Below are 14,430 nucleotides of genomic sequence, written 5' to 3'. Positions count from 1 at the left end.
GAATGTCCACACCAAAACTTGTACAGGAATGTTCATAGTAGCATTATTCATAATAGCTAAAAAATAGCAACAACATAAATGTCTATTAATTGGTGGATGAAAAGTATTCTATAATTAAATAGCTGTTGTAATATATTAAAATCCACAGAATTGTACCCTTAAAATGATGAATTTATGACATGTAAATTACCGTTTTTTGAAAAGGAGTACCCAGAAGCCTCAGCCAGTTCCAGTTTCCACCCATAACAACATAAAGACGTCAAATTCCAACGATCAAATCCTCAAAAATATATGAGTGCCTTTAAAAGTACCAACCTTCTGGGGTGCCTGGGTGGCTCACTCAGTTAAGCATCTGACTTTAGCTCAGGTCATGATCTCACGGTTCGTGGGTTTGAGCCCCGTGTTGGGCTCTGTGCTGACAGCCAACTCAGAGCCTGGAGCCTGTTTCAGAGTCTGTGACTCTCTCTCTCTCTGATCCTCCCCTGCTCGCGCTGTCTCTCTCTCTCTCTCTTTTTCTCAATCTCTCTCTCTCAGAAATAAATAAAACATTAAAAAAAAAATAAAAGTACCAACCTTCTGTCTCACCAGCTGCTGCAATTTTCAGACGCAAGGAATATTAGAGATCTGTTGGTCCTGACTCCAAAATAACTTTGTGCCAGATTCCATTCAGAGCTTCAAGACCAGCTGATTCCATTCATGTCTTTTATTTTGGTCATCCTCAGTCACTGGAAATGTAAGCTTGGAATTTCTGGATTAAGAGAGCCAGTTGAACACCAAGTTGTCTACATTCTCAAATTTGTATAAGTTAGAATTTATTTATAATTACCAGAAATTTAACAACACAGAAATATGATGTCTCATATGTTTGGAGGTAGAACAAGTAGCCTATGGGTTCCAATTCAGTGGCTGAAAAACATCACCAAGGGTCCAGCATCATCCCATCTTTCTGTTCTGTGTTCTTCAGATTTCATCCCCAAGGATCATTTTCAGATTTGAAAACACCTAAAAGAAGAAAAGGGACTATATTTCTTTTGTGTGTGTGTGTGTTTTTTTTTTTAACTTAAGACACCTTTTCCAGTTGTTCTCAATGGTTTTTCTTTTTTAAAAAATTAAAAAAATTTTTTTTGTAACGTTTATTTATTTTTGAAAGACAAGACACAGAGCACAAGCCAGGGANAAGGCACCTGTATGGCTCAGTCAGTTAAACGTCCAACTCTTGGTTTCAGCTCAGGTCATGATCGTGGTTCAAGCCATGCATCGGGCTCTGCACTGACATGGACAGAGCCTGCTTGGGAATCTCTCTGTAAATAAATAAATACACTTAAAAGTTTTTTTTTTTTTTTTAATATAGCTGACAATGTTACATTAGTTCTAGGTTACAACATAGTGGTTCAACATCTTTATACATTATGCTGTGCTCACAAGTGTAGCTACCATCTGTCATCATATAATGCTGTTACAATATCATTGACGATATGTATTCCCTATGCTGTACCTTTTATTTTTTAAAAATTTTTAAAGATTTTATTTTTAAGTAGTATTTACACTGATTGGGGCTTAAACTTACAACCTCAAGATCAAGAGTTGCATGTCCCAGTGATCAAGCCAGCCATGTGCCTCTATACCTTTCATTCCCATGACTGATTCATTCCATAACTGGAAAACTGTATCTCCCACTCCTCTTCACCCACTTTGGCCATTCCTTCCACCCACCTTTCCCCTGGCAACCTTCAGTTTGTTCTCTTTGTTTGTTGATTTATTTGCTTTGTTTCTTAGAGTCTATATATGAATGAAATCATGTTATTTCCCTTTCTCAGTCCAACTTACTTTGCTTAGCATTATATCCTCCAGGTCCATCCATGTTGTTGCAAATGGCAAGATCTCATCCTTTTTGTGGCTGCATAACATTTCACTGCGTGTGTGTGTGTATACATATCTATCAATAAACATTTAGGTTGCTTCCATATCTTGGCTATTTTATTTTATTATTTTTTAACATCACTTTATTTTTTTAAATTAATTAATTAATTTTTAAACTTACATACAAGTTAGTTAGCATATAGTGGAACAAAGATTTCAGGAGTAGATTCCTTAATGCCCCTTACCCATTTAGCCCATCTCCCCTCCCACAACCCTTCCAGCAACTCTCTGTTTGTTCTCTATATTTAAGAGTCTCTTATGTTTTGTCCCCCTCCCTGTTTTTATATTATTTTTGCTTCCCTTCCCTTATGTTCATCCGTTTTGTATCTTAAATTCTTCATGTGAGTTAAATCATATATTTGTCTATCTCCGATTAATTTCACTTAGCATAATACACTCTAGTTCCATCCACATAGTTGCAAATGGCAAGATTTCATTCTTTTTGATTGCCAAGTAATACTCCATTGTATGTATATACCACATCTTCTTTATCTATTCTTCTGTTGATGGGCATTTGGACTCTTTTCATACTTTGGCTATCGTTGGTAGCACTGCTATAAACATTGAGGTCCATGTGCCCCTTCGAAATAGCACACCCATATCCCTTGTATAAACACCTAGTAGTGCAATTGCTGGGTCGTAGAGGATCCTTTGACCTGTTTTCCTGAGTGGCTACATCAGTTTGCATTCTCACCTGCAGTGCAAAAGAGGTCCTCTTTTCTCCACATCCTCGTCAACATCTGTTGTTGCCTGAGTTGTTAATGTTAGCCATTCTAACTGGTGTGAGGTGGTATCTCATTGTGGATTTGATTTGTATTTCCCTGATGATGAGTGATGTTGAGAATTTTGTCATGTGTCAGTTAGCCATCTGGATGTCTTCTTTGGAAAGTGTCTATTCATGTCTTTTGTCCATTTCTTCACTGGATTATTTGGGGTTTTTTTGGATGTGGAGTTTGATAAGTTCTTTATAGATTTTGGGTACTAACTCTTTATCTGATATGTCATTTGCAAATATCTTCTCCCATTCCTTCCCATTCTGTTTTGCTGATTGTTTCCTTCACTGTGCAGAAGTTTTTATTTTGATGAGGTCCCAATAGTTCATTTTTGCTTTTGTTTCCCTTGCCTCTGGAGACATGTTGAATAAGAAGTTGCTGTGGCTGAGGTCAAAGAGGTTTTTACCTGCTTTCCCCTCTAGAATTTTTATGGCTTCCTGTCTTATAGATCTTTCATCCATTTTGAGTATATTTTTGTGTATGGTGTAAGAAAGTGGTCCAGGTTCATTTTTCTGCATGCCATTGTCCAGTTTTCCCAGAACCACTTGCTGAAGAGAGTGTCTTTATCCCATTAGATACTCTTTCCTGCTTTGTCAAAGATTAGTTGGCCATATGTTTGTGGGTCCAATTCTGGGTTCTCTATTCTGTTCTCTATTCTGTTCCATTGATCTGAATGTCTGTTTTTGTGCTACATATCTTGGCTATTTTAAATACTACTGCAATAAACATAAGGGTGCATACATCTTTTTGAATTGGTATTTTCATTTTCTTTGGGTAAATACTGAGTAGTGGAATTATTGGATCATATGGTATTTCTATTTTTAATTTTTTGAGGAACTTCCTTACTGTTTTCCACAGTGGTTGTATCAGTTTACATTCCCACCAACAGTGCAGGAGAGTTCCTTTTTCTCCACATCCTTGCCAACACTTGCTATTTCTTGTTTTCTTTTGTTTTGTTTTGAGCCATTCTGATAGGTGTAAGGTAATATTTCATTGTGGTTTTGATTTGCATTTTCTTGATATTAGTGATGTTAAGCATCTTTTCATGTGCCTGTTGGCCATCTGTATATCTGCTTTAGGAAAATGTCTATTCAAATCCTCTGCCCATTTCTTAATCTGATTGTTTGTTTTTTTCTGACGTTGAGTTGTTTAAGTTACTTATATATTTTGGATATTAACCCCTTATTGAATATATCATTTGCAAATATCTTCTACCATTCAATGGTTTTTCTTCGTGTCTCATTGGCCAAAATTGTAACACAAGTCTTTCCTAAACAAGTCACAGGGAAGGATTGGAATTGTTGTGTATTAGCTTAGCCCAATCAGGATGTACCCTTGAGGATACATTCATCTGGTCAGGAACATGGTTAGGGAAAGAAAATTGGACAACTAAACGAAAGCAGGGTTATGTTACCAAGGGAAAAACTAAAATGAATTCTGGGTAGACTTCCAACAGTGTCCATTAAAGGCATCCAGTGGCTACGGTTGGTTTTTTATTCATTCACATTAAAGCAAAACTTTCTAGTTGACAAAGCCCTGCCCACAGATATAGAAGTCACAGTTCTCTCACTGCATAATTGTAAATTATCAACAGGCAAGCAACACCCATCAGACTTTTAAGGAAAATGTCCAAAATGAAAGTGAAAGATCATAATAAAGAATTCTACTTTCAATCATGATATAGTAACTGATACTGGATACAAGACTTTCTGCCAAAAACAACCATCGAACTAGGCAAAATAAATGTTTGGAGATATTGATCAATAGGAAACATAGAACTGTTATTCTTACCAAAGAGCAACAAATGAACAAGCTTCAGGATTACAATGGCTTTTTGTCTGGGGGCACTTTCCACTGGGAAAGGCCAAATAAAGCATGATGGTGTATTTGAGCTGAGGAGATGGAGATTAGACTTCAGTGAGACGGAAGCTGCACAGAGTAGTCTGCACAGGAAAAGATTCCAGAAGAGTAGGTAAAGGGCAACTATTAAGAAGATAACAACCATGGAGAAGCTATGGGCTGAGCAATGATCAGAGGTTGAACAGGAATGAAAGATGTTGGTGTTCCAACCAACCACAGTGGAGCGTTCGAATTTACTATCTGAGAAATTTAGTAGATATCCCAGAAAGGCTAGGTTTTATGAATGGAACTACACTAGCACTACAATAGCACTCTTCATGAGAAACATAATGACATAAACATTATTTAAACTTTTTCTAGTAACCTCTTGGGAAAAAAAGTAAAAAAAAAAACAGACAAAATTAATGTAAATAAAATATTTTACCAAATATATCCAAAAAATGGTCATTTCGACATGTAACCAACATAGGAGATTATTAATGAGATAGTTTACAATCTTTTTCATACTACGTCTTTGAAATTCAGTGTTCATTTTACACTTACAGCAAACTTCAATTTTGACTAGTCACATTTCAATTATTTAATAGTCATATGTGGTTAGTGGAATTCATATTGAACGTGGTGTCCTAGAGTAAGGGGTACTCTAGCTCTGTCTAAAAACAAAACTTAAAAACAAACCTTGAAAGTATCACACTGAGATGCAAATAAATTAACTATTTTAGTAATACTCAATACTCCATTATGAAAGAGAGTAAAAATCACTCAGAGTAGTGTCTGTAGTGTCCAGCAAAGATAGAAAATTAAAAGATATGAGAATTGGAAAATGTGACTCTTAACCAGGAGAAAAAATTGTAAACTCAGAAATGAAAGAGATGATGAAAATAGAGGTAAGGACTTAAAAGCAGCTATTATGTATTTAAATATTTAAAGGAAAACAAAAACATAATAGATAACAAATAGAAAATCTCAATAGAGGAATGGAAACTATAAAGTGAGAAAAAATGGAAGTTCTAGAACTGAAAAATATAGTATCTGAAATGAAAAGTTAACTGGAAAAGCTTGATAGGAATTAGACACTCTAAAAGATAAGCGACTTTTTTTTTTTTTAATGTTTTTTATTTATTTTTGAGAGACAGACAGCATGAGCAGGGGAGGGTCAGAGAGAGAGGGAGACACAGAATCCAAAACAGGCTCCAGGCTCTGAGCTAGCTGTCAGCACAAAGCCCAACGCGGGACTCAAACCCACAAACCGTGAGCTCATGACCTGAGCTGAAGTTGACGCTCAACCAACCGAGCCACCCAGGTGCCCCAAAAGATAAGTGACTTTGAAGGCAAAGCAATGAAACCATCGAAACTGAAGCCAAAGAGAAAAATGTAAAAACAAAGAACAAAATAAAAATAAACCAAATAAGACAATTTCAAGTTGTCTGATTCAATGTCTGGTGAGGTTCAGCTTCCTTGTTTATAGGTGGCTGTGTCCTCACATAGTGGAAGGGGCAAGAGACATCTTTGGAGCCTCTTTTATAAGGATACTAATCCTAATCATGAGGTCTCATTACAACCTCATTCACAATATATTCCTAGTTAAACTCAGCCCACCTAAACCTTCAACACTAAAATAACCCCAGATTCTTTGATAAATAGTAGGGAACTACAATCTGGAGAGATGGGAAGAGGGAGTCTATGAATGGTACTCTCATTTGTCCTCCAGTACTTCATGTAGTTTTTATCTTTCGTTTATGAACTCTTAATATTGATTCCTACATATCCCTAATAAACACTTGAAACTTCCATGTGGGTGATGATACTCCTGACACGTTAGCCATAGGAATATTGTTTGGAACCATATATGTCTTTCCCAAAGTTCAGCCTATGGATGCTACATAGAGATTATAGGGAAGGTAAAGAAGTTCTATTATTAAGTATCTAACTATACTCCAGCTACAAAAAGAGGTAATAATATTCCGTAAGATGAAAGATAACCTAGGATGTTGTTGTACAGCACTAAAATAGGAGAAGAATTATAGAAGAGTATGTGGCAACATAGTAATTCCAAGAAACGGTCTACCCTGGAGAACAAAAGAGGAGAGCACTGCAAGAGTCACTAATAAAGTAAGTCTGGGATAAAGGATCCCTTGCTCTTTGAGATGGTATGAAGGATAGTGCATCCCAACCTCTTGTGAGGACCCCTTTTTTGCTTTCTAATAAAATTGCTCTCACTAAAGTTATAAGTAGCCTCCAAATGGCTAAAATCAATGGCCTAGTTTGAGACTTCATACTACTTGATCTTTTGACAGCAGTTAATATAGTTGACCAAACTTCTGTTCTGTAAGCATTTTTTTCCTTCTTATTTCTCTGTGATTATTCTCTAAAGCATTTTCTCCTTTTTGTCCTACTATTCCTTTGTAGTTTTTTTAACAGAATTTTCCATTCAATCATTAGTGTCTTTCTGGGTTGCGTTGTTATGGGTCCTTTACTCTTCTCCCTGAACTACCTCATTCATCACCTTCTACCATACCCAACTCCTAATAACTCACATGTCTATATCTCCAGATACATATTTCTAACTGACTACTAGATATCTTTGTCTAGATGCTCTGCAGGCATCTCAAATTTAAAATGCTAATGCTTATCTTCCCCTCCAACTCCTACAAAACCTCCACCTCCTCCTTTATTCCCTATCTCAGAGAGTGGTACCACTATTCACCCAGGAACCCAAGCCAGAAATGTGGGTGTGATCCTCAACTCCTACTTCTCCACATAATGGACCATAGTTCTCTCAAATTTATGTTCAAATTGTTTCTGCAATCCAACCTCTCCTCTCTAGGCCCCAACAGCTCTCACATAAATACTTGTCAATACTGTTATCAACAATAACATCTTAGCAAGTTTACTCTACTGGAAGGCTCTTTCATTTCCAATTTTTTCTTTAGAGGCCATCAGACTTAGAGATTTCGCGGTTCAGAAAAGTTTAAAAAATGGTTTTGAGAACTGACATAATATGGTTTTCTTTTTAAAAAAATGTTATCAGGGGCACCTGGGTGGCTTAGTCGGTTAAGCGACCGACTTTCACTTAGGTCATGATCTCGCGGTTCGTGGGTTCGAGCCCCGCGTCGGGCTCTGTGCTGACTGCCGGCTCAGAGCCTGGAGCCTGTTTCAATCTGTGACTCCCTCTCTCTCTGACCCTCCCCTGCTCACGCTGTCTCTCTCTCTCTCCTAGAAATAAAACATTAAAAAAAAAAATTAAAAAAAAATGTTATCAGGTCACAAAACCCAAAATCATCTATTCTCACTTTCATATCATAGTAATTTAAAAGACTATTCAACTTCGGGGCGCCTGGGTGGCTTAGTCGGTTAAGCGTCTGACTTTCGCTTAGGTCATGATCTCGCGGTTCGTGGGTTCGGGCCCTGCGTCGGGCTCTGTGCTGACTGCCAGCTCAGAGCCTGGGGCCTGTTTCAGAGTCTGTGACTCCCTCTCTCTCTGACCCTCCCCTGCTCACTCTGTCTCTCTCTCTCTCCTAGAAATACATAAAACATTAAAAAAAAAAAAGACTATTCAACTTCAAAAGATAGAAAGTACCATACTCTTAGAAAACAGTTCTTTAAATATATTCGTCTTTTTATTATTTTTAAGTTTATTTCTTTATTTTGAGAAAGAGAGTGAGAAAGAGCAAGTTCATGAGCCAGGGAGGGCCAGAGAGAGAGGGAAAGAGGATCCCAACCAGGCTTTGTACGGTCAGTGCAGAACCCCATGTGGGACTTGACCTCACAAACTGTGAGATTATGACCTAAGCAGAAATAAGAGTTGGATGCTTAACCAACTGAGCCATCCAGGTGCCCCATTTGGCTTTTTAAATAAAACCGTTTACTGGATGGGAACCATTGCTCTAGAATTTAGACTGCCATCACAGTGATCTTTAGCTAGCTTGAAAATCTCTGTATTGTATATCCATTTAAACTTATCCATATAATCTACATGCATATCCTTTTCTGGTTTTTAATGTCATATAGTAATCACTGTATTGACATGTCTATTATGGTCTTCTATTTTAAGCATTTTTTAAAATAATAAACTTTAAACATCCCTGTGACATATCACCTCCAGGCTTTACAATAAAAGCCATCCTCTTTAGCATAACATAAAAGGTCCTTTACAATCTAGTTGTAATTTACTCCTCAGCAAGAACTTACCCTAAACATTCCATATCCTTTCATGCCTTTATGCCAGTGGTTCTCAGCTGGGAATAATTCCCTGTACCCTCCTCTAAGGAGACATTTGGCAATGTCTGTGTTATGATCTGAATTTTGTTCCCAAAATTCACATGTTGAAGCCCTAACCCCTATGTGACTATACTTGGAGACTGGCATATACATATATATGTGTGTGTGTATGCATGTACATGCATATGCATATGCATGTATATGCCATATCACCTATAGATTTTTTAAAGAATTATATCACATTTAAAAAATATAAAGATATTAAAAAATATCCTTACCTTTAACATTAAGCAATCAAGCTTTCTCAACTTTTCTTAATATATTTCTTGCTAATCCATTGCCAAAGGTCAATAAAACATAAGGGTGCCTCAGGATATCTAAGCCACCAAATGATCTACACAAATGTAAAATTTATAGGAGCATGGCTTACTAACATTTATCATTATTGTGTAAGACATTGTGCTATCATGAGTGCTTTCTCTCCATATCGAAATTTAATTTCCATTTCCTATGTAGTACTATTATTATACTCATTTTGGAAATAAGAAAACTTATGTTAATGTTAAAGTCAGTCAACACAAGTAAGGAAACTGAAATTTGGAGAGATTAAGTAACTTGTCCAAAGCCATACCACTAGCAAGGACTTAAAAATAAAAAATAAGGCTGGGGATAAAAATGTTCTCCATTTTTAGAATCGAGGTTTTCTTAGTAAAAAATACATTTTCTGGATGAAAAAATAAATATGTCTTATTATATCCAGCCACCTGGATGGCTCAGTCGGTAGACCATGCAACTCTTGACCTTGGGGTTCTGAGTTTGAGCCCCATGATAGAGATTACTTAAAAATAAAATCTTANAAAAAACTGTTTCTTCTTCTAATGCATTGACTTTATAATTGGAAAAGTATCTCCCTAAGGAAAACATATATTTCTTATCTGCTTATCTAGTTAACCCTCTAAGACAAAATTATTTCACGTAGTCAGCTAGAAAAAATATTTTAGCCTGTGCTGGTATTGAGTTACATTATTTACTTGGATTCTTAATTCTCTTAGATTCTTTGAGATTTCAACATTTCTCATTCCTTTATCTTATTCAATTTCCTCTTGTAGAGAAACCAAATGAAGAAAAATGATGAAAATAAGGAGTGTCATGGGCTATTATTTTAAGAACTTACTCAGTTACCCCAAACTCTGGAATTTCCTGGAAAACAACCATCCAACAAATAGCCATTACCATAGTTTTTATACAACTACCTTGAAATTTAATTTTCTTGCTTCTTTTCAGGAATAAAAGGGGTAGGAGTAGAATACAATCCCTTTGCATCAAAGAAACATTTTATCTTTGCATTTTAGTAGCTTTTTTTAACTGAACAAATTTTATTTTGACATTGATAATTCTGTCAACTTACACCTCCAGCACCCCTTTCATTTATCAATGCTACAGTTTCTGGCCTCCAGAATCCTGCACCTCCTGGACTGGTTCTGAGATAGTAGCCACAGTCCAAATATTAATAGAATTTACAGAGGAACCGGGAAGATTTACAACAAATTTTGGAGGCATTTTTGATGTAGCAGATATTACTTATAAGGATATTAAAAATCTTCTGGCAGTAGCCTTGCACCTCAAAAGGGCAAGCTTTGATTTCTCCTGAGCTTGACCAGCCACATCCTTGTCCCTAGTCTGAATCTTTTAGACTGTTTTAAAATTCCTCAGCTTTGTGACAGATTAGCTGTCACAAAGAAAAGAATTAATAAATGACTTAAGTATTAGAACCTTATTTTATTCTTAGTTACATGTCTATCTCATTGAATGCTAAACTTTCTTGAGGGTACAGATTTGTGTCATTCATTTTTGATCTCCTATCAAGAAAAATAACTTCTAATCTACAATCAATAAATGTTTACTGATTTGAAATTTCAATTGGGAAGGTAGAATACAGAATTATTAAACTTTTGTTGCCTGATGCCTGTTTGGATTCTATTCACTTGCTGTGTAACCTGACATAAGTTTACAAAACTTTCTAATTTCCTCAACTCACAAGCAGATAAAATGAGAAAATAAAGTACTTGGAAGTTTCAAAGTTCTATTTATATATTGACTATTTCCTGAGCTCAGACTGCTCTAGCTTAGGTGCTGGTAACTGAGTACAAAATACACAGGGTGTTTTCTTCAGAGCTCAAGGTAGCTGGGGAGACAGACATAAACCAATTTACCAAACATATTACATAATTATAAATTGCCATGAAAGGTTAAGAATTCTACGAGAGGTTCTAAAAGCAGGGCCTGACTTAGATTATTGAGGAAGAGTCTCGGAGGGAGTGACATTTCAGCTGAAATTTGAAGGATGATGAGTCTTTATTTCCTCACCTCCCTCTCATTCCTCAACTCTCTGGAGTCCGCCTTCCATCTCTCACTACCTAAGTAGCTCTTTCTAAGGTCACCAATGGCTTTCATGTCACTACATACAACTGACATTTTTCAGTTCTCTTACTTGACTTTCTAGTAGCACTCTGCGGTTAATCACTCTCTCCTTCTCGAGATGCTCTCTTCCCTTGCCTTCTCTACTAATAAACGCCTCCTCATCTCTTCCTCTCTGCCTCTTCAGTCTCCTGTGCAGGTTCATCTCCTTAAGTACTTGGACAGCCTCGCCGTGAACTGTAACTGTGAAAAATAACGCAGTCTTGAGTCACACAAAAAAAGCAAAAAACAAAAAACAAAAAAGGTGTACAAGTGAACATATTTTGGGGCCCTCTTCTCGCTTCCAGTACGCTTCATAAATCTGCGAATAAGACTTTTCGGTTCCAGCACAGACGCCCCTCTCTCTTGAGGGCTGGACAAGCACAGAGCAAGCACAGGCATTCAACGTGCCCGGGGAATGCCCAAGGAGTGGGACAAAAAAAGGTTTTTTTGAGGTAGCCCCACTCGCACTTCAGGAGCCACAGTCGCGCGCTCCTGCCGAGGATCGCCCAACACCCCTTGGCGCTTAACTCTCGCTGTTGAGTCCTCCGACATCCCAGCATTCCCTGCGCCCCTACCATCGAGAGCAGCTTCCGGCGTCGCTCGTGTGGGTGGGTGAAGAAGGAGCGGGCCCTCGCCGTTCTGTCTCACTGTCTCGCGCTCTCTCGGGCAACATGGCGGGTGTGGAGGAGGCAGCGTCCTCCGGGAGCCACCTGAATGGCGACTTGGATCCAGACGACAGAGAAGAGGGAGCTGCCTCTACGGCTGAGGAGGCAGCCAAGAAAAAAAGACGGAAGAAGAAGAAGAGTAAAGGGGCTGCCACAGGTAAAGGGAGTTTTACGTGTTCCCATTCCCCTCCAGGGATGGCCGAACGGCTCGGCCCAGGCCCGGCAGGGGTGACAGAGACTGGGAACTCGGAGCACTGTACTGGACTGATTCCCAGGACTGAGTGTGTGTCAACACTGGGCTACAGATTCCCAGTCTCGGGGAGAGGCGGCTTCTCTTTCGGTGGGACTAGGGAGTTGGTGGGGGTGGGGTGGGGGAGAAAAGGGTGCTTCAGCCTGTGGTGAGGTAGTTCTGAGGTTGCTGGGCCTGAACCCTTATAAGTGCCAGAACTCAACTCCCACCCGTACAGACCTTGTGACGGACTTGAAGGGCCCAACTCTATCATTCTCCTCGCGGTGTACCTTCCTCAAAAATCTGTTCCGACCCGCGCTGTTGCCTCTTTGCCGAAGCAACCTGGAGCGTATTTTCGTCAAGGATAGGAGAGGAGTGGGGAAATCTTAGTGCCTTGACTGCACCTCCCCCCACCTTCCTGGTTCATAGAAGGATTTTTGTTGCGGGCTGCACTTCTGGGGTGTGCGTATTATGTGTGTAATGCCCACGCGCTCTTGTCACTGAGTAGTAATTGCAGAATATGTGGTAGTGATGCGAATTTTCCCCTGCCTAATCCCGTAGCATCAAGCTTCAAGGCTTTTAGGTTTGAATTATGATGCCATTTGCTTGCAGTCCAGATAGAATATTCTGTGGGTTGGAATGGAACTTCTCTAAATCCATTGGTAATGCAAGGAAAACAAGCTGAAAGTTTACATTTGGATTACATTATGAGTTAGGAACTTAAATTTTTTTTTTTTTTTGAGAAGTCCGTGTTTCTGTTGTATGTGGTCCTTCATTTTAGGAACGGAATGTTGTACCTGTTTCTAACATCAGCCAGACAAAGATTGAGAGACCAATGTAGAGGCCACAAGTGATGAAGGTGAAGTTGAGAGAGGTCAGAAAGACCTAACTTTCTAAAATTTTGATTAAATGGAAGTTGAAAAGGGAAAGTTGTGGGTGCTGGGACACTTCAAGAGAAAATTTAATCCCTGGACATAGTCGGCTGTTCTTGTTCCATGGTGGGCTGTTACTGGCTTTTGGATGAAATCCAGACTCTTCAGTTTGTCCATTCAGGTGTTCGGTAGACTGACCCTGATGTATTTTTAGCAGTTGTATCTCTCCATATGAACCCTCTACAGTAACCAGAATATCACTTCAGTGTGTGCTAAGTGGTAATACTATTTCTTTATACACACAGCTGGATTTCTTTCCGACAGCTGGATTGTTGTAATCACTTGGGTGAGGTGGGGGGAGCTGGTCTTGTGCTTAGCTGTTCAAGGATTTTGTTTTGTTTTGTTTTGCTTTAATAATGGAATTACATTTTTCTGTTCGTTTTGATTTTACCCATCCTGGCTTGACAACTTACTTCTTCATGAAGATTTGAAGTTCCCAGTGTCCTGTACAAATCCTCCTCTTGCTAAGACCTTCAGTATTTACTACCTATCTTAACTACCTGTTTGGTTAATAAAGTGTTTTGGTGTAGTCAAATTGTTAAGTACTTTAAAAAGTGAAATAACTTAAGGCTAGGGACCAACTCACATTTTTGTTTATCCTTTAGTTTCTAGTACAAAGAAGGTGTAATGGATATTTTATTGAATGGACAATGCTACTTAGATGTGGCAGATTTTTCTTTGTCATTAAATAAATTCTATTATGTTTACAATAATGTTTCTGTTTTTGTTTCCTGAATGCTTATCAGACAGGAAAGGACTTGTGTGTTCTCCGGGATCCTTAGAACATATTTTAATTGGAAATTATCTTTATTAGATTTGACTTATGTTATATTTGATCAGCAGGGCAACAGGAACCTGATAAAGAATCAGGAGCCTCAGTTGATGAGGTAGCAAGACAGTTGGAAAAACAAGCATTGGAAGAGAAAGAAAGAGATGATGACGATGAAGGTAAATGGTAAATTTGATTTTTGTGGTTAGAAAAGCAAGAAAGTCTGACATTCTTTAAACAAAATCTACTTGTGTCCTTATAGTTTATGATTTTCTGATGTGTTAATTGACAGTAAAGCCTCAATAGCATAGATTTTTGTAAAAAGGTGTTTATAAGCAATTCTTAAGAAGTTGGATAAGTTGAATGACTGCTCAAATAACACAGATCTCAACTTTTAAAAATGTACTTGATAAAATACCAAATAGTGGGTGTTAAGATGAAATAGAAGGACTGTTTATTCAACTAACATATATTGAGCAACTTATATGTACAAGGCAGTGTCTCAGGATACTTTCACATGTGTTCTCATTTTATCTTCACAAACCCAAAGTAGGTGCTCTTTTCAGGAAATAATAGTTACGTCATTTGCCCAGTGTGACAC

At 38.0% G+C, this 14,430-nt stretch overlaps 1 protein-coding gene and 1 long non-coding RNA gene across 6 annotated transcripts in view; one reads left to right on the top strand and one right to left on the bottom strand.

The window, feature by feature from the left end:
- Nucleotides 1-832: 832 nt before the first annotated feature.
- LOC144238466 (uncharacterized) lies at nucleotides 833-11,883 on the bottom strand. 2 transcript variants are annotated; one of them, XR_013337129.1, is made up of 3 exons: nucleotides 11,810-11,883; nucleotides 11,266-11,435; nucleotides 833-1,002 (listed from the first exon to the last, which is right to left on the bottom strand). It is a non-coding gene; the product is annotated as an uncharacterized LOC144238466 (long non-coding RNA). The 2 variants fall into 2 exon arrangements; XR_013337130.1 differs by lacking the exon at nucleotides 11,810-11,883 and adding an exon at nucleotides 11,763-11,804.
- METAP2 (methionyl aminopeptidase 2) overlaps nucleotides 11,829-14,430 on the top strand; it is a 28,699-nt gene continuing 26,097 nt past the window's right edge. For 2 of the 4 annotated variants that reach the window (XM_077772291.1, XM_077772289.1), the window contains exons 1-2: nucleotides 11,829-12,056; nucleotides 13,904-14,008. In XM_077772291.1, coding sequence (XP_077628417.1) covers nucleotides 11,906-12,056; nucleotides 13,904-14,008 — 256 coding nt within the window. In that variant the 5' untranslated portion in view covers nucleotides 11,829-11,905. Of the gene's footprint in view, nucleotides 12,057-13,900; nucleotides 14,009-14,430 lie in introns of all 4 variants that reach the window. The other 2 variants (XM_077772290.1, XM_077772288.1) reach the window with 1 other exon arrangement.

This window comes from Crocuta crocuta, unplaced genomic scaffold (assembly GCF_008692635.1).
Source record: "Crocuta crocuta isolate KB4526 unplaced genomic scaffold, BGI_CrCroc_1.0 scaffold216, whole genome shotgun sequence".
NCBI lineage: Eukaryota > Metazoa > Chordata > Mammalia > Carnivora > Hyaenidae > Crocuta > Crocuta crocuta.
Note: the sequence above shows the minus strand (reverse complement) of the source record. Positions and strands in the feature narration are given on the sequence as shown.